Source organism: Coptis chinensis, chromosome 4, assembly GCF_015680905.1.
Source record: "Coptis chinensis isolate HL-2020 chromosome 4, ASM1568090v1, whole genome shotgun sequence".
NCBI classification, from domain to species: Eukaryota; Viridiplantae; Streptophyta; class Magnoliopsida; order Ranunculales; family Ranunculaceae; genus Coptis; species Coptis chinensis.
The window spans coordinates 10988258-11013243 of NC_141459.1; the positions used below are offsets into that span (position 1 = coordinate 10988258).

The 24986-nt window shown below is 36.8% G+C and overlaps 3 protein-coding genes across 23 annotated transcripts; 1 reads left to right on the plus strand and 2 right to left on the minus strand.

The window, feature by feature from the left end:
- Positions 1-997: 997 nt before the first annotated feature.
- LOC147501843 (uncharacterized) lies at positions 998-5855 on the plus strand. Of its 2 annotated transcripts, XM_086606842.1 has the most exons (7): positions 998-1492; positions 2502-2556; positions 3630-3704; positions 3981-4072; positions 4308-4389; positions 4797-4880; positions 4980-5855. In XM_086606842.1, the coding sequence occupies exons 1-7, from the start codon at positions 1176-1178 to the stop codon at positions 5103-5105; spliced, it is 831 nt and encodes a 276-aa protein (XP_086462968.1). In that variant the 5' UTR covers positions 998-1175; the 3' UTR covers positions 5106-5855. The 2 variants fall into 2 exon arrangements, with proteins under 2 accessions (XP_086462968.1, XP_086462969.1); XM_086606843.1 differs by lacking the exon at positions 3630-3704 and having other exon boundaries at positions 1008-1492.
- A 78-nt stretch (positions 5856-5933) lies between these two features.
- LOC147501844 (fructose-bisphosphate aldolase-lysine N-methyltransferase, chloroplastic-like) lies at positions 5934-13674 on the minus strand. 10 transcript variants are annotated; one of them, XR_015221485.1, is made up of 16 exons: positions 13550-13661; positions 13377-13473; positions 13129-13303; positions 12967-13054; positions 12731-12825; positions 11641-11667; positions 10631-10794; positions 10393-10485; positions 8050-8083; positions 7813-7902; positions 7351-7737; positions 7142-7273; positions 6934-7063; positions 6448-6723; positions 6244-6336; positions 5934-6107 (listed from the first exon to the last, which is right to left on the minus strand). XR_015221485.1 is itself a non-coding variant. In XM_086606848.1 (16 exons), the coding sequence occupies exons 1-6, from the start codon at positions 13586-13588 to the stop codon at positions 11665-11667; spliced, it is 480 nt and encodes a 159-aa protein (XP_086462974.1). In that variant the 5' UTR covers positions 13589-13674; the 3' UTR covers positions 6111-6162; positions 6244-6336; positions 6656-6723; positions 6934-7063; positions 7142-7273; positions 7351-7737; positions 7813-7902; positions 8050-8083; positions 10393-10485; positions 10631-10794; positions 11641-11664. The 10 variants fall into 10 exon arrangements, 9 of the variants coding, with proteins under 9 accessions (XP_086462974.1, XP_086462972.1, XP_086462975.1 ...); XM_086606848.1 differs by lacking the exon at positions 5934-6107 and adding an exon at positions 6111-6162 and having other exon boundaries at positions 6656-6723; positions 12731-12808; positions 13550-13674; XM_086606846.1 differs by lacking the exon at positions 5934-6107 and adding an exon at positions 6111-6162 and having other exon boundaries at positions 12731-12808; positions 13550-13674.
- Positions 13675-15301: 1627 nt separating this feature from the next.
- LOC147501845 (polyadenylate-binding protein 2-like) lies at positions 15302-24197 on the minus strand. Of its 11 annotated transcripts, none has more exons than XM_086606861.1 (15): positions 23775-24197; positions 22133-22911; positions 21965-22039; positions 21765-21830; positions 21141-21312; positions 19669-19795; positions 19506-19563; positions 19184-19416; positions 18360-18594; positions 18120-18213; positions 17893-18014; positions 17385-17545; positions 16254-16433; positions 16095-16184; positions 15302-15978 (listed from the first exon to the last, which is right to left on the minus strand). In XM_086606861.1, the coding sequence occupies exons 1-5, from the start codon at positions 24049-24051 to the stop codon at positions 21250-21252; spliced, it is 1260 nt and encodes a 419-aa protein (XP_086462987.1). In that variant the 5' UTR covers positions 24052-24197; the 3' UTR covers positions 15302-15978; positions 16095-16184; positions 16254-16433; positions 17385-17545; positions 17893-18014; positions 18120-18213; positions 18360-18594; positions 19184-19416; positions 19506-19563; positions 19669-19795; positions 21141-21249. The 11 variants fall into 11 exon arrangements, with proteins under 11 accessions (XP_086462987.1, XP_086462988.1, XP_086462983.1 ...); XM_086606862.1 differs by having other exon boundaries at positions 18356-18594; XM_086606857.1 differs by having other exon boundaries at positions 18120-18193; positions 21962-22039.
- Positions 24198-24986: the final 789 nt, after the last annotated feature.

Here is a 24986-nt window from a genome sequence, read left to right on the forward strand (position 1 = left end):
TGAAACTTTTATTGAATGACTATCTTGTCCCTGGATTTTTATAATTTTACTGACAAATTTTGTTTTGCCTACCTTGTTTTATGGGGTCCGTATGTGGAATTGTGGATTTATTAATTCCTTTTTGTGGAGATTTTGTGTCCCCATTAAGTTTCGGAACTCATTGCGACACGGTCTATGAATGTTTTGTATTGACATGACGCATACTATCAATGTTTCTGTAGAACTAATTAATGATACTTAAAAAGAAGGTTATTAGTTGTTGTTAACAGAGGCAGCGAGGAGAGAACAAAGATTCTTTTCTTTGATCAGCCTTTTTTTCCTTTTCAAATTTAGATTTTTGTATGCTATGAGATTATTATTATTGTCAATGAATGCAATGATTCTACGAACGACTGGACTGAAATTTTGCTGGCTCTAGCTGCCCTGAGAATATTCTCGTAGAGAAAAATAAGAGTCTGCAAACCGTTGGATGTGTAATCCAATGGTTAGAAAATCAAAAAAAAAAAATGAGAAAAAAATGAGAAAATATTGTATTTCTAAACCGTTGGATCACATATCTAACAGTCGCGGACCTCGTCTCTATGAGGACATTCTTGGAATAGACAACCTCAATTTTGCTAAGTCTGTTAAGACGTACTTGCTGAAATTTTGATGTAGAATGATGTAGCCACAGCACAATTTGGAACTTGTGTATGAGTTTTGATTAGCATCAAAAGAGGCTCCTAAACCACTGGACAAAATTCTCGTACCTCCTAGACATGAATAAAAGGGTGCAAATACCTGGATCATGTGACTTGCATGTGTGTGTTTAACACAAGGCTGGAAAGAGCATGAGTCATGTGATTTAACATGTTGTCAGATCACATAGGCCCAATGGAGGCCCAAACACCTAACAGACTTACCCGCGACCTGAATATGGATAATGACCAAACCCGACCCATTTATAGCCAAAAAAACGTAAGAAAATATTCGTGTGGCATAAAACCTCGGACACTGAACGTGTGGTTCTAAACAGTTTCCATGTTAAGAAATTTCTGTCATGGGCTTGCTTGAAGTATCAATATTTGAGAAAAATGCCAACACCTCTCACACTCACACTCAAATGAAGTGGTCAGCATTATTATAACTTTCGTTTCCAACACTACCACGGTAACACACCCAGTACCACCACCTTCATGGCTTTGAATCTACTGTTTAATGGTGAAAGACTGTGTTTTGCATTTGAATATAAAGACCCTTTTGTTTGTAAAGCTACTAGTAGTAATAGTGGTAATGGGTCAAGTAGGAGTATGTTTAGTAGAAAGAAGAAGATGAGGTATCATGGGTGTGGTAGAATATGTTCTCTAGGAAAGAAGGCAAGTGGGTTTACTGGAAATGAGCTGCAGCTGTGTGTTAGTCATGATGGAGATTATGATTATGATGAAGATGTTGTTGAGTTTGAAAGAGATGAGTTATCTTGTTTTAGAGGTTTGGTTTTGGATATCTCTTACAGGTCAGCATAACATTTACTAGTTCTCCACTTTTGTTGATTTGGATTTCTTGTTTTTGTCAGTAAAGTTGAGATTTTTATTATGTTCTGGCATATCTGTTTGTTTTGAGTAGAATCATTGTGGAGAAATGGGTTGATCATTATCACAGTAGTAGAACTGAGAGTAATCACTTTGTTATGGAAGCTTCACATTTCATTGTTAATGCATATAGTCTTAAGGCTGTCATTCTTTTTGCTACTAATGTGGAGTAGATGTGCCGGAATTTCTAATTGGATTTATCGGAAGAGGTGAAACGAGCTGACAATTGGAGTAGAATCGTATTGTTACTATTGAAACATCTTTATCACATTGAGACACTAGTACCGATAGTTTTGTAATGAGGAAAATAACATTATGTCGATTAGAATATTGTTGGTTGTGGTATATTCCTTAGGTTGTAAACAGTTAATGCGCTGTTTAAAGAACCAGTAGATCAAGGAAATTGCTTGTAGGCTTTTCACGTTTAGGTTTTAAGTACCCTTTTTCCTTTTGCTGATTGAGATGATGGTTAAATTATACTGCACTTTAGCTGCCAAAAATGTTTGCATTGACTGTGTTTTAGACAACCTACTCTGCAGGCTTACCCCTAATATATCTCTTTTACTGCTTAGTTTCCTTTTGGCCAGGAGGTTTCTTAGCTTTTGTTTTGTTTTGTTTTGTTTGCTGCCTTCTGTTCTAAGTTGCAGTGAATATATTGGAAGTGTTGAATTGTATTGTATGCTCATAAGCTGATGCTGTTTAGTATCTTTCTCCTTTATTTAAATGATATTTGTGGACATTGTTAGAAATTAAGTGGTGTTTCCCTCTTTCAATTGAGTGTGGATTTCGTACATGTTGTTGGCTTGCAATACAAGATATAATTTTTAGATTCCATATATAAGTGCTTACAGAGTTATAGTTTGATCCTAAATTAGTTTATTTTCCAATGTATTGCCAAGAAAAACGTGTCTGATGGTGTTCATCTTGTGCTAGGCCTATCAATGTTGTCTGCTGGAAGCGTGCTATTTGCTTGGAATTCATGGACAAGGTGTGTTGATAAATGAAGCTTACTAGATTCAGTTTGATTTGTAATAGAGCAAGGAGCGACCACCTAGCAACCATAAGTGAAGCTAAAGGTCATTTCTCGAAGTTTTTTTGTTTTGCTTGGTAATGGTTACTGAGGTGGTCAAAGTCCAAGGTGACAATCTACTTCGCTACACAATTGAGACAAATACTGATCTGAGTATTCACAATCCAGCCCTTGTCCGTCTCCCTCTCAAAAACAACCAGATACCATTATTTTACTTTACATGCTTTAAGGGACCCAACACAAACCAAGGCTTTCCAACTTCGAACTCCACTTCATCTCCTCCAATCACTATGCTTCTTTTCTTCTGTGTTGCAATGTTTTGACAAACTCAAGTTTGAAATTTTCCTGCACGATTTCCCTTCTTCATTTGTAATATATGGGGGGATTCAAGCAAGCTTGGTTTGTGTGCGTGGACAGGCTTTTAAAAGCCAGAAAGACGGCATGGAGTAGAATGGAGTGTATATATATGTGTTAAAAAACAAATGTATGAAAAATTCTATTAATAAAATTCATTCAGAGGTCATTTTAGCATGGGCCGGCACTCTGCCTCTGCGACAGTGGTTCTACGTCCTATTGTATACAATATACAGGTCATGAAAAGCATCAGTACTTCATTCTTTTTCGGGAAATTCATTGAAATTTCCACAAGTTCTCTTATAAAGAGTTGCTAACAGCCTTCTCCTGCCACATAAGAATGAAGTTTGTGTCAGTTGTTCTTCTTTCTCTGGCGACCCTGATGCTGTCCTAGCTGAACGACAATTTATCAACTGCCAGTTTAAATAATGCCTTGATTTCCAAGATTCCGTCCAAGATCTGACCAGACCTTAATCTTCTCCAAGACCAATATTTAGCATTGGTTTGTTTGTCGATACACTACTCACTACGAGCAAAGCCTAAAAATGCAATACTGTGATACAGATGCTTTTGGTCTAAAGATCTCAACAATTCATCACTCTTACTTCTACTTGTCTTTTGGTTTCACTCTTTTATTTCCACTTTTTGATTGGGTTCATGATCATATTACCTGCCAGGCTGATGTTTTAGAATATTACGATCAGACTGTAAACTCGCCCAGTGGTTCCTTCAATATTCCAGCTGTCTTGAGGGTATGTAAACTCACCCAGTGGTTCCTCCTACATTGTATGAAAAGTGCTCATGGGTTATAGGTCAATCTTATTTTGTTCTTCTATATTACTATATGTTTCTGGTGTTGTTTACCTTATTCCAATCAATTCAGTTTAACTTACTTTGGAGTTCAATCTCTCCTACTTTCAGGTGGCATCTATTTTATATTTTCTTAGTTATATGTTTCTGGTGTTGTTTACCTTATTCCAATCAATTCAGTTTAACTTACTTTGGAGTTCAATCTCTCCTACTTTCAGGTACCAAATCTGCTACAGGTTGTCAAGAGAAGAAGAATAAGACAACACCTCAGTCGAAAGAATATATTTTTCCGGGATGCTTTCATTTGTCAGTAAGTAAACCAACTAAGCATGTTAAATCTCTTGATAATTTAGTGAAATAATTGAATTGTAGACTGGTGTAGGGTTTGACAGCAATCACTAGTGATACGAAGGTTTCAAAATTTCATTTGATTGTGCTCTCTCACTATGATTACTTCTAAGTAAATCTGGATTGTCAATTTTAGGTTTAAGAATTTAAACTGTAATCAGCCCGTTTTTTTATTTTTCGCTGCGCTACTTCAACAGATATTGTTCCTCACGCGAGAGCCTGACTGTTGACCATGTTCTGCCAATTTCACGTGGTGGAGAATGGGAATGGGAAAATCTGGTAAAAACCTCATATGTTGCATTTTGAGTAAACTCTTTTGATGGTAGATTTCTAACAGAAAGTTGCTGCTCCTGTGTGGGTTTCATGGCTTAGTTTCTGCTGTTTCAACCTAAGTAAAACATCAGTAACTTTCCTACAGGTTGAAACATTACTTTAATCTTCATTTGTGACTATGATTTCTAAATCACACAAGATGTATGTTGTAATGATGTAAACAAAGCAAGCATGTCAAGTAGATTTCTGTTTCATTACTTGTTCAGTAGTATGTGGGAGGAAGCATGCGAGTGCTTTTTTTAATGTCCACGCTCAAGAGGGATTCTTCACACTCTTACTTTGTTTACATTTTGCTTTATGTTCTTAACATTTTCCAGTAACCTTTCTTTCTATACATTTGTGTGTCCTTGTAGGTCACAGCATGTGCAAAATGCAATTCAAGAAAAGGTCAGAAAACTTTGGAGGAAGCAAATATGAAGCTAATTCAGGTTCCGAAGGTAGTTTCCAACTTGATCTTTGTTTACCCATTGTCTAATGGGAATGGATTACGTTGTTGGTCCTGATAAGAACTAGGCTAATGGTTGTTAATCTTGCAGGCCCCAAAGGACTCAGACATAGTTGCCATACCACTGACAGCTGCAGCTTTAAAGACCCTGAGAAAAAGAAAAGGTTTGCCTAACGAGTGGTGCCAATACCTAGGGATACCGTCCTCAAAAAAGTAATAACATCAATGGCTATGTGATGATCTGTACATATCAATAGTATGCCGAAATTGTCTTGTCAACCCTTTCTCACTAAGTTCATGACCAAAAGAATACCTTGTAACCTAGTGTACGATAAATCATTTATGTTTACAACAGTATTTCAATTTAATTGAAATATCACTGTCTTTGTCAAAAGTTGTAATTGAATCTCTTGCACTTTCTTGATAATAAAATGCTGTATTTCTGCAGAAAGGTTATTATAGAGGTTAACCATTCAAAATACAACTTGAAAAATACAGACACAATGACCAAGAGCTGTTTTGGAAAAGGTGACATTTAAATGGTAACACACTAACATGTTCACTGTGTTTTGGATGTGGCTCTGAGCAGTTTATGAGCATCAGGACCAGATTATTCTCTGGTTGGGAGATCTTGCTAAGCCGGTTTATTCCTACAAGTATGCTACTAATAACTGGAGTTGTTTAGGGTCTCAAATCCGCGATATTCCTATTATATGCCCCAGTACATGATTATTATAGAAAATGTTGTGTTTTGGCATTACTTTGGAAAGATGTTTTCATACCACTTAATTCAGAATCAATGTACTTTTCTATACCAATTGGAGAACTCGAAGCTTGTACATATACAGCCCTACTTTTCTGGTGAGTTTCCGGAGTGCTCGTGTCTATTGCCTGTGGGACGGGAAAAGTTGTGTCTCATTTGCTGGGATCGGGACTCTGACAACAAGCTACACTGCTACCGGTTTCGGAAGAAGGATCTGGAATTGATCTGGTCCTTGATGGATTTGGAGATCTTTATACCCCTGGTAATTATATCTCTGCGCTGGTAATTATATCTCTGCGCTGGTAGTGTGAGACTGTAAGTATCTTTGCTTGTGTGTTTAGCCTTATTGTTATTTGCTGAGAAGTTCCTCGTTTTATTGTGCATGTTGGGAGGCCGTGATATATGATCTTACTGTTTGGTGTGTACCAACGATACCATGTTTCCTTCAGAATGGTTCTGTTTCTTGCCATAACAAAAGCTCCATCAGAATAGAGTCTATTAATAAAGGATTCTGAATCACAACAATCAGAGTGAAACAACTATCAGTGATTGTTTAGCATTTCGACTGATTATAGAGTACTATTTAACTTACAAGAACAGAATATTAAAATGTGACGAGTTTCGGGAAGAGGTACTCAAACAACAGGTCAATGTCATCCCAACTGTGGAAAGTATATGCATCAACCTGTGCGATTAAAATCGTGGTGTTAGTCACATTAGCTAGTGGGGGGTAATACTACTTAACCCTAAAATCAATTAGTCCTTCAAATGGAACTCCATCTTCATTGTAGAGGACCTTGAAGAATCTCTTACGAAGCTGATAAGGCCATACAGGTTGTTATAATAAGCTTTCCCATACTTGAACTGAGCGAATTCCAACCTTCTTTTCAACTGAGCATATTGCTTGACCATTTCAATCCAGTCACATGCTACATCCTTTTTAAACCGTCCTAAAACATCATTTTGAAATTTTAATGAACTAAGACGGATAAGGTTTCTTGTACCGATAATATAACCCAACCTTTGCCGTGGCTTCCACATGATTGGATGGCTGAGAAGAGTCTTTGGTTTTCTAGTGAAATTCAAAACAAAAAGATACACTTTAGTTGCATTCAGTAGGACTAAGTAACCATTTAAAAGTCGAAACATTAATAGGAATATGCTACAGTGAACTGGTAAAGTGAAGGGACTTAAAAAAAATACTGTGGACTCTAGTGTTTCCAGTAGTTTGAGTAATTCAGTGACAATATTTCCCTCATGCGAAAATAAAATTTACACTTACAAAGAGTTGTCTGTCAACATTCTCAGGAAGTTTTCTACTTCATGTCAAACACAATTTAAGTTTTGCACGTCCAAAATAGATTGCAACATACGTCTCAAATCTTTAAATGTGTCTTGTGGTAGGAATACCCCTGAAACAATAAAAATTTAGTTAGATACTCAATTTTAAACAATGTCAGAAAATAAAGCATTTCAAAACGAAAACTTACCACTGAAACTATAAAGATGTCTTAGGATTGGGTTTTCAAGTCCCGTGTCTTCCTCTAAGAATACGATCGATTCCGTGTTCAACTCATGCAATATTATTATCATAAAGAAATATCAATCCCTTCAAAACTTTACTGCAAATGAAACTTTTGTAAACACCTAGGAAAAAATAATATAAAAAAAAAAACAGCTTTACAAATCAATATCGTACCTAAGCATCCCTTGAAAGGAGGGACTCATTCTCCAAGTTGACCAATGAGAAAATCGGTGATGCACCTAGAAGCCAATTGCTTCATTTGGTTTGATCAGAGCACTCAAATTTGAACCATACCTATCAAAAATGAAAAAAAGACGTTCTACCAACCCCGTTCTCAATAATCTTAACCAACTTAACCATATTTGGCTGGTTCCTCGTTCTTATCAGGTTTCTTGAGTACTGGGAAATGGATGTTTGCACCTGCAACTTCTCGATACTCACATCAATCCAAGCCTCTCCGGTCGAGAGATTGAATCGCCCCTTGTCACAATAAAATCTGTGCACCTTCAGATTTGGAAATCCTACCATTCTTCCGTCAACTTCTAGAAAGGTGTTGTATTCCTATACATGGACGTTACTGTCAGAACGTGTACAAATACTGCATGAAACAGAGCAGTAAAGTTAAGGTAATCATACCTCTTGCTCTATTATATCGGGCAAACCAAAATGTTCTATTTGTTTGTCCCTTGAACTATGATTTTCAATAGCATGAGGTGAAGAAGTTTCCTGAAAAGGAAAAAAACATGAATTATTACCCATAGCAACAACTAAAACTGCTTGAATTGGTAGCCAAATCTTAACGCACTTATGCACTTATGGCTTTGTAGCATTAGTCATAAATAATATGAAGGTATTTTAATAGAAATAAGGTACCTTGTTATTTTGAGAGGAAAAATCATTATAACTCCTGCAAAACAATATCATAGCAAACATAAGTAAATAAAATTCAAATAACTATAACTATAACAAGTTGAAAAATATTATTAATGTTTTGAACCTATTTTTACCTTGGAAAAAGATACTTTCGTTTTTTCCTTTTCTTCATTGCTCCTTACTCTCTAATCTCTATCTCTTTCTTTCTACAAATCTAAACTATTATAAAGATCGCGACCCTCAACTACAATCCCGCAATAGTGAAATAGTGGCGTACTCTAGATTTTGGATTTATTATTAGATAGATATGATCGAGATAGAATACTGCTATTTTTTTTTTTGGTTTTTTAGCTACGTAGACCTTCAGAGAAACGGAAAAAGGAATATTTCAAGAGATGAGTCGGGGGTACCTCTGCCATTTGCAATGGGTTGTGTTTGTTTTGAAGAAAAATATAGGTGGTCCACCTTTTCCTTATATTACTAGAATATCTACATAGCAGTGGGGGCATGAGCGTAGCAAGGGAGGAGATGAGAGAAGGAAGATGACGAGAGAATGCCGGAAGAAGGGAAAAACAAAGAGGGGAGATACAGACAAACAGTAACCAAGTGACAATTTGTAAACCCAACTCAAGAGTTCGCATATGCTCGCGGATTAGTATTTGAATAGATTCATATATGTCCTTCACCTATGTTTTTTTTTTTTTTTCCGATAATCTTCACCTGTGTTTCTCATGGCCTCATGGGTTTCTACCTACATATGAGATGTGACTTTTAAACTAACAAATAAACCGTTAATACATACCATCAGTGCAAGACTAAGAAGGTGTTTTAAACATAAAATAGTGATATCCATCATCAGTTCATTATTTGTATCATTGATTAAGGTATGCACACACTGTGGAGCTATAAAGAAGACAACTACATCAGCTGGTTGGATTCGATAGGTCTGGGCTAGTACTGTCCAATGTCCATCCTAGAACCCGAGGTACTAGTGCACTACATGGAAGATATTGCAGAAGGCAGTGGCTGCTAATGACGAAGTTAAGAAAAAATTTATACACTTACCTTCAAGATGCACATTTTAAGCAATAGAAGGAAACAACCCCACAATTGTTTTGGGAATGCCCAGTTACTAGAGCTCTTTTGGATTGCTTGTAGAATGTGTATCATCTCAGGGCATTAGAATACATCTTTAACATGATAAATGCAGCTATGACAAGATGCACTCTAGTAAAATATTTGTTGGATTTCATTGGTTCTACATATAATAGAGGCTAGAGACTTATGCTATTTTGAACAGAAGAAGTGCAGACAAATGAGGCGAAGAAAGAAGTACTTAAAGGAATAACATTACTGGCCTCCTGACTATTCTCGGTGAAATTGTTTCACCCCCAAACAACCAAAAACTTACACTTTGCGATTCTATGAGGAAATTCGTCGAACAAATGGCCCGGTGATATTTTTTTCACGAAGAGATCAAAATTCGAAAAAGGAGATTCTTAATAAGAAAATTGCAATAATTATTTTCCAAGCAAAATAAAAAAAACTGGAGATGCTTACTAGAGAAAAAAGTTGGGAAGGAAAGCTTACTAGAGGTTGGGGAACCAATGGTCGTTGCCGCCAATAGAAACAGATGATTTCAAGTTTCCAACCATATTTGAGGCTTGCTACTTCGCTAGTAACGATTGAGGAGAACAATGAGTGGAGATTGAAGTTTTTTTTAAATTAGTTAATCGTGGGAGATTGAGTTTTTTCGCTCCCTCCTATTATATCAGTCTGTTCCGAGATATTCAAAAAATTAACTAGTATACTGCTATGCAGTCAGGCGTGAGCGGAGAGGGAGGAGTGGAGAGAGAGAGAGTGCGTTGAGAGGGAGAGAGACGAAGAGAAGATAAGACAACACATTTTGTCCGCGTACCCCGGGAAAAATAAGCAAGAAATTGCTCCCAAGTCCAATTTTAGAGAAAACGAGAAAAGGGAGAATGTGTGGGAAAAGAATTGAGAACCCATGAGATGGCAAAGGAGAAAAAAGTAATAGCAGACATGCAAGGTTTGACGGAATGAAAACAGGAGTCTCCATAAAGGTGGCTCTTGTGTGATGTGGAGGCAATTAGACTATCAAAGTGGGAATGGCGTCTGTCATGTTTCATACTTTTAAAAACTAGTTGCTTGGGATTTACCACTGTAAGCAACAGTGTCAATATATATAAAGAGGTTCTTAAACAAAAAACGGATGGTGTTAACTACTTAGTGTTGTATTAGGATAAAATCATATCATGTTGAAATTATAGAAAGACAAACTGAAAGATAAATAACTTAACAAGGTTATGAACCGTGGCATACCATGGTTGCAAAAATCAATGCCAGGAACAAGACCCTCGATCCATATAGATTCTCCGTGCATCGAATTAGATGCTACATCCGTCCTGTTTCCAACTGAAGCTCCACCCATCAAATATGTCTTATCAATTTTAACTTAATCACCAATTATAAATTTACAATCCAAAAAGTGATTCTTTCAGCCCTACGTGCAGTAAAGTATCAGAAAGAATGCATGATAGAACAAAGTAGATGATCTCACCCTTTTCATCCTTCAAAGAGCTTGATACTTCACCACACATTCGAGAAGCGTCAGAATCTTTGCCAAACGATGGACAGCCTTCTTTCTCTTCTACCGCTTGTGGAAATACATAAGAATGCGGAAAAGGTATGTTCAAAGCACGGGTCCAAAATATGGAGTTTGCCCTATCAAAATACCATTACAAGCAACATATATCAGAACTACAATACACAGAAACTAAAAAGAACATTAAACGAGTTTGGGTTGTTAGATTTGTTCAAGGAATAGGTCAGACGTTATTAGCATAAAGTAAGCTTAATAGCATTTTCAAGATTGGATAAGCAGGACATGTTATCTGAACGTGGACAATAACAGACAATTCCGCTTAAGTTTCACAACCCAAAATACACCATTTTGCTCTCTTCAAACATGTCTTCCCAATTTCAAAGAAATTGAGATTATGATTTCTTTAAAGAATCCCAATTTATGTTATTTCTAAAAATCTTTTTGGAGAGAATCACCAAATACAACAAGAAAAGATAAATGATTGTGATATCAAATACTAGTATTCAATCACAAGTAAGCCCGAAGGCTATCCTCAACGTCCCCGAAGGTAATTGAACCAGGATATGGTATGCATTATTGGGTTGTTTAGTTTTTTATGACTATTAGTTACTTTCAGTCCTTCATTTTCTTATCCTCTTCTATTTTTGGTGTTCATAAAATATAACTCATACGCTTCAAATCATGTTCTTTCTAGCAAAGAAAGGTGTCCAGCCACTCTTTGTGATTGATGCATATTGAAGAAATACAACAGAATTTTGGTCAATGTACTCATTTGTTCACTTGTTTGTGTTTATAAAGTGTTTCCTATTTTAGATTTTTGAATGATTTTTATCCCATTTTATCAGTCAAGTTTCTACCCAAAAAAAAACGACTAAACAACAAAACCATATCGCCTCAGACTTTCATCATATAAAATTATCACCTCAACTACAAAAACAAAAGCAACTCTATGAGAAGTAACATACCAGAGGAAGTCTTTGAACTGCACCTCACTGGAGAAAAGAAACAAAAACATGTATGTTTAGCATCCTCCAGTAACACAGTTCTAGAAAGACTTCAAGTAACTTTAAAAAATCAGGTTCTAAATCTTTAACATTCCACGTTCCAACATTAGCATTGGACCAGCTTAAACTGAACAGTGCACAGAAGTGAAAGAGAAGCATCTAATTGCTCGACATGAAACTATTGAGAAACAAACACATTGCCTTTTGGAAGGCTCTGATAGCAACAGAAGGCATACTTTGCATTTATTAAATCTGCAGAAAAAACAGACCTAAACTCTTTGGAAAGGGAGTCAAGCTCTATTCATGACCTCATAAAAGGATAGCTGATTTAGTCACTCAAAGAAACAGAAGGGATGTAGACAATAAACAGTCAAATGATCATCACATATTAGGTGACAGCCACCCTAATAAGCTAAAAACGAATATTTATTTCTTAGCAAACTCTCTATCTCTTTTAATATTTATCTTTTATTCTTTTCTCTCTCTATGTGATTGTGTGAGGAGTTAGGGAAGGGGGCAGATAGACCCATCTCGTTATGCGTTTGTACATGTACAAGCATTTTTTAAGCCATAGGATTAATCCATCTTGGCCGTTATGGCATTAGATCACTGATCCCTTCTTAATATCACTATTTCAAATATATACTAGGATCTATTTCCATAAATCTTATATACAATGATGACTAAACAAATATGTATATACAAGGTTCAAAAGATATCGGATAACTGATAAGATTGTTTTTATATTTCGAAGAGTTATGCAATCAAAGCCAAAAGTCTCCTTCTGTTCTACCCTAGCAGAAGCCAAACGAAGAAATCGCGGGCAAGTTTAGAGGGTAGAATCACTGACAACCATACATGGAACAGTTAAAATTGAAATTGCCTGACTTAATAGTATTACTTCATCATTTGTCTGAATGCTAAATAATCTTCAAAGCGTATAGCTCTTTGCTGTCAATGATAATAGTTGCTCAATTGTTCCACAAAAACAAGACACCTAACCTCAATCTAGAAAGTACAGAATCGCCAAAGTAATAAAAGGTGGTTTTACCTTTCTTGATTCCCCGTCTAGAAGTTCCAAAACCAAATTCTTTACTTTATCTTCATACACAGTTTGCAAATTTTTCTTCTGTAAGAGAAACCTGCCTTTAATAATATATTCCCAATAAACAACGTCAGCATGCTCTACAACACTCCTAAACCTAGTACTACAAATAATGCATGCCAACAACAGAAATCCTGAATAATAAAACTTGCAAGCAAAAGTAAATTTGTTGAAGTGGTCACCTGCAACGTTGTTCCCTTCAACTCGAAAAACTCCTCATCCGTAAACCAAAGCGGATTCCCAAAGGCGGTTGGAAGCATATCAAGGTACCTATAACTTAAACATTAATACTTATCTAACATTGCTAATTAAAACTGAAGAAATAAAACAATATGCAGACTCACGGTTTCCAAGCAGAGTTTTTACGAAGACGTTCAACAGTTAAGAACAAAATGATTAAAAAACGATCATCAACATCCCCTTGTTGAAACATAGCTCTACATTTTGGTCCCAAAGTAGCATCTTCAAGTACACTCATTGGTGTTATCGCTAAATCTAACGGTACAACTAACATTACTCCTGAAAATTAAAAATTATTATTACAGTCTAATATAATATTAAATTGTTATAGAAACAGAAATTGGAAATAAACCGTTGCTTTGGTTGACGTCATTATTGTAAAAGAGACCGAAGCCTTTGTTGGGACCACAGTGTTTGATTTTGCAACCACGTAATTCGACTTTGTTGATCTGAAAGGATTTTTAATGATTGAATAAAAGAGAATGGAAAATGTTTTTGATGAGGAACAATAAATAAATGTTAAACCTGTAGCCATTGTCTCAATGCTTCTTCTGTCTTCTCCATTTCTATTTCTCTGTGTGTGTCAGTGTGTGTCCGTTTTAGGGCTTTCAAAATCTCGAACAGGACGGAATTTCGGAATCTACGAAGTAATCTTCCTGGCAATCCGATATATTTGGACTTGTTGACGACATTTTGACCACAAGAATAAAGCACTAATGCTAGAGTGCTGGACCAACCCACTTATTCTGCCATGTGTCAAAAATCTCAATCATTGATTTACACTAGCCATTAAGCCCGACCTATGCTCGGGCCTACTACCTTGATATTCCAATATATGGTTGAATAAATTTTCTAAATATGTAAGTATTTTATGAAAGCCATTAAGAACTTTTAGTTCATGTGTAAACTTGCACTTACATACTGAAACGTTAAGTTGTGATGGAAGAAGAATCAACGAATTATAACGAAAAATTTGGTATTAATTGAACTATTATTTATCTACTACTATTTATCAACGCATGTGTAGTTTATAGCGAAAATGAACGGTGTAGCCAGTTAAAAAAATGTAGAAAGAACGTTAAAAGCCCAAAGTTTTCTAATTAGGTGTATCAAATTGAAGTTGTAAAGTATGAAGAAAAAATGTGATTGCATCTTTGCAAGGGTAAGCCCAGAAAAATGTCATAATTGATGCTGGATGCTTACTTTTTGCATACCACCAAAAGATCACTACCTGGTATTTCGAGTAGGACCAAACCTTGTCACTGACAGGAGCATCATTGTCATCAAGTTGTTGGATCTGTGAGCAGAGAATTTCGGTTTTCCATTCGTCCAATACATCGTCAGCATCAAAGAGATAGTGTATTATCGAGTTTTTCGGTTTCTTTACGTACACCCTCCAATAGATTCACCTCTGTTTGGAGGATCGTACCCAATTGCTCCAACACACCAGAGATCACTGCATAAGCCATAGTGATAAGTGGAGATCAGGTAATGAATATCACCCTCGTTTTTGTTCACACACTTCAAAAGCATGTGTTTCAGTGACATTTGTATTGCTTGCGTGGTCAAGAAATAAGGAAATTGCATGCTAAAGAACAAAGAACGTTAAAAGCCCAAAGTCTTCTAATTAGGTATGTATTTTACAAAAGCCCAAACTTTGGCCCATAGTCATGTTTGGTCAGAGTATTATTTATTAATAACTTTTTGTTCATGTATAAACTTGCAATTGAGTTTCTAGTGACAACTGGCCTTGTCAGTAAATCTGAGAAGAATTACAAATGATGGCCATGCATGTGACAATCGTCTTGCTTTATATATAATGTTTTGTACTACATTGTCCTCTGTTTCTTAGGAAGTTCAAATAAATGGTTTAATCTAAATTGAAGTTGGGGATGGCAGTTGCCCAAACTAAAAAACTTCTTTTTGAAGGGGCATGTGGGAGCAGCATCCCAGTAGCTTGCAGCCAATTTGAGGAGGTCACTCGCAAGGTAACAGAGGGAGGCGAGGTTAGGAATTAGGAGTTGGCGTGAAGATTTCATGAAGACTACTTATGGGGTGCTTCACGCTAGAGTCGGCTCATGCCGAGCATGCCCAAGTAGATTTTTTTTTTCACCTTCCCTTTTACTGTTTCCAACAACACTAAATGACACTGTATCCTAAAACAAAGCCTTCTGCAACCAAACTGTTTCTTTTAGCAAGCGGATATGAAGCCCTAGTCATGCATGGCGTTTTTAGCTGCCTTCTCTACCAAAGTATCCACCCATATTAGAAACTAAATTAATCAAAAGATTCTCATGCTATAGAGCTCACGGTAGTTAACTTTCTGAGAAACAGAACTCCAATCACACTATCCATTTTTGAACAGAAATAAAGACCAACTCGTCTTATCACTTTATACACCAACAGACCTCATAAAAAACAACAGATTGATTTTTTCTTATCCTACACCAGCAACAAAGACCACTTGTATTTTCTCTTTGGGAATATTAGTACCCAGCAGTCAATTTCGGGGGCTAACAACCTCTTCCAACGTCCAATGCAGGAGCTCCAGAAGATTTGCAGCTTTCCTCTTAGCACGGTCAGTGCCACTCTATGACAAATCCTTCAGAGCTTCTTCCACCCCACATTCTTTTGAAGTCTTAAGATGCTTCCCATCAGCTATACACAGTGACCACAACACAGCCGCAACGTTCTCACGGTTGTGTGGTGATCCAGTCCTCATTACCTCCACCAAAACAGGGGTGGGCTCAGCTTGACCAATTGCCACCCTACCTTCTTGATGGCTTGCAAGGATTGCGAGTATTGCAAGTGCCTCATCTACCATTCCACCAGCAGCATCTGTAAGCAGCCTCATCAATGGCACAACAATTCCAGCTCTGACAGCTCTTACTTTGTTCCCTTGATAGATTAAAAGGTTAAATATGGCAGTGGCAGCATCCTTCTTCCCTCTAGGGCTGCCATGGCACAGAAGGTCAATAAGAGCCGGAATAGCAATGAGACTATTCTATGTCAAAGAACACTATTCTAATTAGAAACTTGAAAGAAAAAAACATCTTTCGCATGGACTTGCCTGTGCCTGTTTACAACACACCGTCTCTTAATATTAAAGCAGTTCCCCTCCAATACGAACATTCTGAATGTCTGGTCTGTATAGCCACACCTACACTCAACATCATTGCTTAGAATCGAGTTAGAAACCAAACCAATAATCTTAGTAATTTGGTCTGACCTTTTTTTGTTCCTTCTCAGTCTGACCAACATACCCGCTGAATTTTCACATCCCACCTTTGAACAAATAATTGAAATAAGGCCCTTCTCCTGTTTCTTTGGTCCTCTCATTTGATGGTACGCTAATTCAGTCTGGAAAACTTATGTCTTTGGGGCTATATTGCTTAGCACAAAGTGATTCCTGCAAAAGATTAAAAGTCATAACTGGAGAATAAAATTCAGCCCTAGGGTGAAATATTTGCAGTAGTGTGCCTCAACTTAATTGAAAATGTAGTTTCTTAGTTTTGGAACTACATTTCTAAGAAATGTAGTCAGATGATAAACTATGGTTCATCCTCATTTGGAGGATAAGTTTGACATGCTTCCTATGTGCAAATTGAACGCAATTGCAGTAAATCGCGTTCAATAAAAGAACCTAACTAAAGTGATAGATGGCTGAAAATTCAGGCTAACTGAGTAATCAAAGTTTGCCCTAGTTTCAGTTATCTTGGTTCAGATATATTAGAATATCAATTTTTGCAAATGTTTTTTTATTAATGTGAACATAGCTTAGTACTGCTATTAGAATTCCTTCTGTCGTGCTTGATGATTTTAATTAATTGTGAATGTGGTTTGTAGTATTATTAATTTATTATTATATAAAGAAATACTGGCATAGCAATGATAAGTTATGCTAACTGAAGTCATCAGCTTATGGTGTGCCCTAAAGAACAGGTTTAGAATGTGCTTGTTTGTTTGTAAGTATTTCCAGCTAAATTTAGCTATAACAGGGGATGATGTTTAACTGGAATAGGGATTTTGCCAAGGAATTGGTAGGCATATCCCTCCCAAAAGAAGCAAATAGCAGTAGAAGTGTCGCATCATCAGTTGCGAAGTGGTAGTAAGAGTTTTTTGTTGTGTTTAGTGGGGGAACCACCAATCAACAACTTAAACATCCTCTATTATAGTTCAAGTTTACATGGAAAGATATCCAGGTAAACATAAACAGCCTTAATTGAATTAGAAGGTTGGTTCAGTGAAATAATCAAACTTTTTGACCAAACTACCATTCCCCAAATTTCCTCTAGTTTCCAATTTGTTTTCAGGTTGATATTAACTGTTGATTCCAAATAGAAACTTTAAAAAAAAATACCTTTCTATTGGGCTTGCATGTTCAGTTTATGTTCAGTTTTCCTCTCCGGCTCTTAATTGGAAAATCATTGCTCCCCAAAATTTGTATAGTAAGGACAGTTGACACACAGCCAAGTACTATACATTCCATGCAAGGACATCTGTTGGATTTCATCTCATTTACTGCAAAACAGGAAGACACGCATATCATTAGGGAGCATATCATTTACCAATATCTCAAATTAACGCTTGGATTGCTCCAGGCAATAGACGAAATGCCCGACTGGATTGGATTTGTGATTAAGGATGTAAAAATTATCCTCGACAAGCGTATAATCCATTTAGCCACTTTAATGCCATGGCAACATTGTGATCAAAAGTTTCAGGCAAAAAACGGAATGAACCCAACTCAAAAAATTAGAGATATCGTGCAATGGTAATGAATATAAATCGGAAGCATCATATCCCAAAATATTGGGTACTAACGTAACACCGTACCGAACATAAAGATGAAATCAATGGAACCTCACCTCAAAGCCAATGGATTCTTCACCCTGCCAATGGATTCTTCACATAAAGATGAGTCTGAATAGTTTGCATGAGGTGGGTCGATAATCCTGTCTACACCCTGCCAGTCTGAGATAACAAAACCCTGCAAAAAGCACACAACAATTAGACTTACTTCCGGGTTTGAATAACATACCGGAAATACTCATTTTATATTTAGAATTAGCATGCTGTCGGTAAGAGGTTGTACCCTGAAGCGAAGTCTGTCCTTGAGGAATTAGGAAGCATAAAATTGAGATAAGGATGAGGTGATATTTGAGGGACCTGAAATTGTGCGTACTTGCCTGAATGTTAAAAGAAATTTTCAAGAAAACTTTGTAAGGACCAAGACTTTGTGTACATAGTTAGCTGTATACACAATAACCACAAAATGACCAATGAGCAGTACGTCAGGAGTCAGGACTCAGAAGTGGTTGTGTCACATACTCACATTTAGCGCCAAAGAATTGATCAAGCTGCAGCTAGAGTTGAAGAAGTTGCTTCACATTCATGGGATAAGTAGTCTGTATAGTACCTCTGTACGCTTGCTTGGCCAAGATTTCATTTGCTACATCCGTAGGGTGGAAATCATCCCGGAACACATATTGAGATCGATCAGGACACCAAATTCCCAGGTAAACATATTACTATACAGTCGCAACACCCAGTGTGTGAATACTTGAATCCTAATAGATATAGTAGAAAATTTGAAATGTATCAGCCAAACATTCTATGCTAAAAGAGCTACTCACATGCACACCAGTTCCCACAGTTCCCATTATCCCATATTATATGACCACATTAATAAACTTCAAACACCGTAGTATAAAAGTATATCAAATCTGTTATAACAAAATAACTTGTTTCAAGACAGAACCATTGGCCCAAGTACTGTCCGACCAGAAAAGAATGCTCTGATCTTTTACAATTGTTTGTTATTAGTGAACTTAGATATAACTGCGCTACCACATTTCCATGAATAACTGAAAAAACCAAATTTGTACGGCCAATGCTCTTTTGCACACATGCTAAACTAATATGCATAATAACCCCCTTTTACAAAGATTGTTGGGTGCACTTGTACTGGGACCTCATTACTACAACGCTCAACCTACATTTAGATTCATGAACATGTATATATAATTATATACTCTCATTGATGGAACATATATATTTGTATGGAACAACCATGAAAGATCAGCATGTATATATACTGATGGTTGGAATCACAATATTAACAGTATTTCACCCAAATGGCTTCTGAGAAAAATTTACCTCAGGGCAATGCTCGCGACGTTCAATATTCATCTGCTCATGTGAAACTGAATACTTTGAAGAATTAAAGCTCGTGATCAACACACTTTTTTGGTTGACAGAAACATTGTAGTTGCCATCATATGTACATGGATAAAATCGGGTATCCATGAGCAAAAATTTAACACAAATCTTGACACCCAAATTAATGGAATGGCCCATCAATAATGATAAAACTCCAAAAAGCATTAGCTCTGTTTGCCAAAATAACCAAAATTTTCAACTCAAAAAATCTAAACGAAATTAAAGAAACAACATTCCTAAAAGTGCAATGTATTATTACCTTCCTTGATCTTCTGCAGAGCAGCATGAAGAGCTTTTCTCTTGGTATCAACTAACCACTGTTCAATAACAGAACAACTCCACTATAAGATTGCCAAGAACAATAAACCAAACTTTTTTGCTGAGAGAAAGTGTCGAAAAGATCAAAAGAAATGTTCCCATACCTTGCCAGCTCTTTTCAAAGACCCTTGAAATAGAAACCCAACAGAAACCAAAACAGTTATAACAGTTGCAACAGCCCATGTTGGTGTTTCAGACAATGATCTTCCTTCTTCTTCCATTTCAATTATTCTGTTCTTGAGAGAAGAGTAATGTTATGTGTGCAAAGTGAAAACCAGCATTTGCTAGTGAAGAGGAGCTAAAATCCATTAATGGCGTTAATTGGTGACTGGTGAGACAAAATGCAGACCGAATTAAAAAGCAGCTGCATGGTTTGTAAAGTCGTAACATGCCAGTGTTGGACACAACGGGTCCCACTGCTTTTGAAGTTTGAATATGTCGTACCCATAGGCCCATAGGCCATAGATAGAAGAGTGAAACCCCCAAATAATGTTAGAAGAGATGAAGTAGTAGAAGTACTGAACATCATTAATATCATCTACCCTCACATAACTGAAAATACACCAAAAAAACAATCCCAAAAAATCCGAAACAATCCCATCAAGAGAATTCCTCCATCGACAAAAACATAAGAACGGTCACCATCTTCCTTAGCCTCTTCATCAGTCACATCTGACCTTCCACTCAAATCCCCATTATCATCACTACTTCGATAAATAGAATCGGTAGATTCTAGTTCTAATTGTGTATTATCTACAGGAGAGGAGTCTATTTCCAATTCGAGGCCCTGCTCCTTTGCGGAGCAGTCTAAAGGTTCTTCCACAGAGATATCCTCATCGGATTCTCCACTTCTTGATACCACTCTAGCTGTTTCTAATCTATTGCTTTCAACAATTTCAATAGGCATAGACTGCGAGTCCTCATTATTTCACATCACAACTCCTGAATCTAGTGTGTCTTGCTCTCCAGACTTTATCTCCTCATCAACATTCTGTTCAGCTGAATCAGGCTTATCTAGCTGTTGCAGTTCAGATTAAACAGATTCCATCTCCACCTCACACTCTACTTTCTCCTCCACACTATCTAGTTTCTCCTCGTCAATGTTTTCATCATCATCAATATTATGAAGGTTTGTTCCTTCGGGTTCCGAAAACACCATTTTCACCTCCACAGACTCCATATTAACAACAAACATCTTCAAGTGAACCTCCAAGGTCCTGTTCTATAGATATGTCACTCTCAACCTTGGCCTCAGGGGCTTAATATAGTTGTTCTTCTTTCCAAAAAGCAAAAGATATAGACAAAAATAAAAAATGAAAATAAAGGAGACATTATTTTTCAGATTCCCAAGTGACACGCAAAAAATATATAATGGCCTCTCTCAATGAGGGATTTGGGTGTATCTGAACAGCACTCACCCCATTCTTGGCTGCCTTTGCTTTTTGTAGGTTATTTCGCAGACCACGTGCTGGTGAACCAACAAAAGGGTTCACCGAAATAAATTTCAATCCCTAGATTATCATCAAACCCATGCTGTTAATAAGAAAAGGTTGGGATAAAAGTGGAATAAAAGTACCTTAAAATGTGCTCCAATCGAAAAAAAAATTAGAAGACTTTGAGGATTCATCTGGTGTTGGGGGTATCAGCCCTGCTACAAAGGAGCACTTCGAGGTGGTCATCAGCTCTTAATGTTCTGCCACTACATAATCTTTGTTTTTGTCTAGAAACTGATCAACTTGATATATCACCTGTATAGAGAGTATAAAAGATTAAAATATAATCAATATGACTACTAAGAGTGAAAAAGATAATCATATATATTGAGACAAAGCCATGAATACCTAGCATAGTGAGATATAGTAAAATCAGTGTGAGAAAGCTTTGAGAGTTTGGGGTTTTCGGGGTGGATGGCGAACAATTGAAAAACCAAAGAAAAACAATTAAAACACCGTGGATCAACATTAAGATTAAGTATATTTTCAACATGCTACAACACCACCACATTTTACTTCAGGGCTCAATAACAAACAGAGGCTACAAAGAAAAGAAAAAGAGAACTTCCAAGTTCAGGCAATGGGTGAAGCAAAATGAGCATAAAATTATTTGTACACCGAAATTGTTCAGTGACCAATTTAAATTCAAACAATATTGTAATGGTTGTTTAACTCCACACACACACGCGCAGAGAGAGAGAGAGTACCGTGTCAACGCTGACTGGCTTTCCATCCTCCAGGAGTACCTTAACTACGGTTCCTGACTGATCAGCCTGAAGTAAAAAAAGAAACAAAAGGCATAGTTACACAACAAAGCCTGTGCATGACATGATTTACAAATTTTCGGCATTATGTATTATGTATGTATGTGTGTGTAAATATGGTGGGATCAAAGACAACATACTACTTTAGCAACATCCTCAGGAGTAGAAAATGCAACAAAACCATAGCCCATGCTCTGCCCTTGCATATCGCGCTTGATCTGCAGAAAACCAAAGAAGGATGTGGTTAGATACATCATAAGAAAAACGAATGAAATAACATGAAATAAATTTTCCATAATGCTAGGTCATACCGTGTGGGATGTTATCGTCCCAAATTGAGAAAACAGCTCCTTCAGTTTCTCATCACTAAAGTCATCATCAAGATTTTTCAAATATAAATTAGCACCCTGTAGTTTATCGACTTTACCACTGCTTTCTTGTTCAAATTTGGACTTCAACTCAGCCTTTCTTTCAGTCTTGCTCTTAGCCAACCCAACGTACCAGACCTTATCATTATGACTGTATCCGTTCATTTTCTCAATTGCAAAAGCAGCATTATCTGACTTCTCAAACTTAACAAAACCAAAACCTTTAGATTTTCCACTCTTCACATCCTTCATAACATAGGCATGAGTAATGGTACCATAAGCACTAAAAATTTTCTTAAGGTCCTCATCAGTAAGTGTTTCAGAAAAATTCTTTACATATAGATTGGTATCTTTTTCGGATCCGTCTGCTCGATGTCTCTCTTGTTTACGGACGAAAAGGCCAACAGAGATCTCTATATCATTCATCAACATTCCATCCAGACCTTTAATAACATTTTGTGCAGCTTCCTCCTGCTCAAACTGCACATATCCATAACCTTTAGAGTGCCCATTCAAATCAGTGGCCACATTGCATGAAAGAACCTTGCCAAATGTAGAAAAAGAATCATGCAAGTTCTTGTTATCTATTTCCGGGTCCAAATTCTTGATAAAGACATTAGCATGTCCACTTTTGCGGATGCTAGGGTCTCGATGTGACAACATAATCCTGATGGGCTTCCCATTGAGAGGTGTGAAGTTCAATATCTCCATCGCAGATTTAGCTGCAATGTACAATTCAAATGATCAGACCGGAAAAGACCAACATAACTTCTAGTATGAGACCGATAAAAATGTCTTAACCGCTCAATAATAGATCCAAATGGCAAATGCTGAGGATTCTGGGGGGATGGTCTTGAACATGATTAATTATTATTATTACTATTATTGTTAAAAGCTACTGTTGCTAAGAATTCATATATTGATTGATCTATCAAAAGAACATGTTGTCTTATAAAAAACAGAGAGAATATTAGATAGCAAGGTCGGGTAAGGAACAAAAGGTTAGTCCAACAATCAAACAATAATTAAAATAACCGCATATGGCAGAAACTCAATTTGGCAAACAGACTGCTCAAACCTTCAAAAGTGATTTATTGCGCACACCATTGAATTTATTCAATCAATTAAAACATAGATATTAAACCAGTAGCAAACGTATAGATGTAATGCAATTGGCGTTATCACTAAATTCTTTGGCATGCTATTCAATTCCCTGAAACCAAGGTTTAAGGGCAAGTACTTAGATCATAATGCTAATTCGGACACTCATAAACAAAACAATGACCATATATCACTAATCAAAATTCAAGTCGTCATACCAACCCACCAATGCTGGCCTAAAAAGTAACAACAATCCATGACATCCACTAAATCAAACAATATAACACATAGAAGCACACAGTAAAGAATAATAAAAAAATATAAAACTTTCCAGAATTATAAAGAAAGTCAGAATCCTCGAGGGAAAGTACTCTTTCTCTCAGAGCCTCTGCTAGAGCAGGCGCAAAAGGGGACCTCTGCATAAACCATATCTTGACACCCTTGATTGACTCCTTAGTACCAGTGAGATTATTGAGCACATTACCAAGTTCTGCTGCCACATCAGAAGGAAGTGGTCTAGACAAACCCTTGAAAGACTTGGGTGAAGGATCATAATCTGGTCGACCTTGGCCCATTGAAGGAAGAGAATGTTGCTGGTCATAGAAAGGTGGAAAAGGAGATTGATGCAAGTGAGGAGCAACTCCAGCAGCGGGTGAGGCATTCAGAGTAGGAGAATTTATCATAGAGTTTGATTGTTGAGGCATCATTGGCATGGAGGATACAAAGCAACAGTGGAAAACGTATGAGTAGAAATTCGCCATTTTTTCAAATTAAAACAGATTTGCAAAGCAATGAAAGGGATAAAAAAAATGTTGCAATTTCCTACCATTATAAATAAAACCGCAAACCATTATTATTATTGGGATTCGTATTTGTTAATTTCTAATAACACTCAGCGTCACTTAAATGAATTGACGCCAAAAATGACCTAATCGACACTGTGAAGCTAGGTTACATTGACACGGGTAAGTGTGTCCGTATCGGACACGAATACGAATTGTCGGACACGGCAAAATATCAAAATTCAAGGTAAATTACATACAATGTGTTCGACACGGACACGTGGATACGTATCCAACACGGATTTTTTTTCAAAATATGGCGTGTCCATATAACCTAGCTATGAAGGCTATAATAGTCAGTAAGCAGTCTACTGTGAAAACTCAGATCACTTGGTAAGCGTCTAGGGAAATTATACAATATATTAACACGTGAAGAACAGTCGAACAGATTATAACATGTGATGTTGATGCATCCTAAGCATATAATTAACGCTACATGCCTCAAAAGGATCAGTCATAATCATCATTTATAAAAGAATTACTTCCTTCTTTCATATTAACTTCTAAACAGTGACATGCCTCAAACTTCCAAACAGTTATTTTAGAGATTTTTCTAAAATCGCCAAACTTTGTGACAATGGTTATGGTCAGAAGAACCCTCAGTGATTCAAACACCGAAATGAGATGCACAATCAAACCAATTTACTAATACCCGGACCAAGAATTCAAAAGCCTGAAAATGCAATATGTTTCCAAGGACAAAATCAAAAGCATACCGATTCATAGTCATCAAAAAGCACTTCGCCATCACTTCCATAGTAATATTCTTCGTCTGTTGCAACTCCAACGACATTACCACCCATGTCTTCCTCATCGTCTGTCATGTAATCAAACTCCTCTGCTCTAACTTGAGA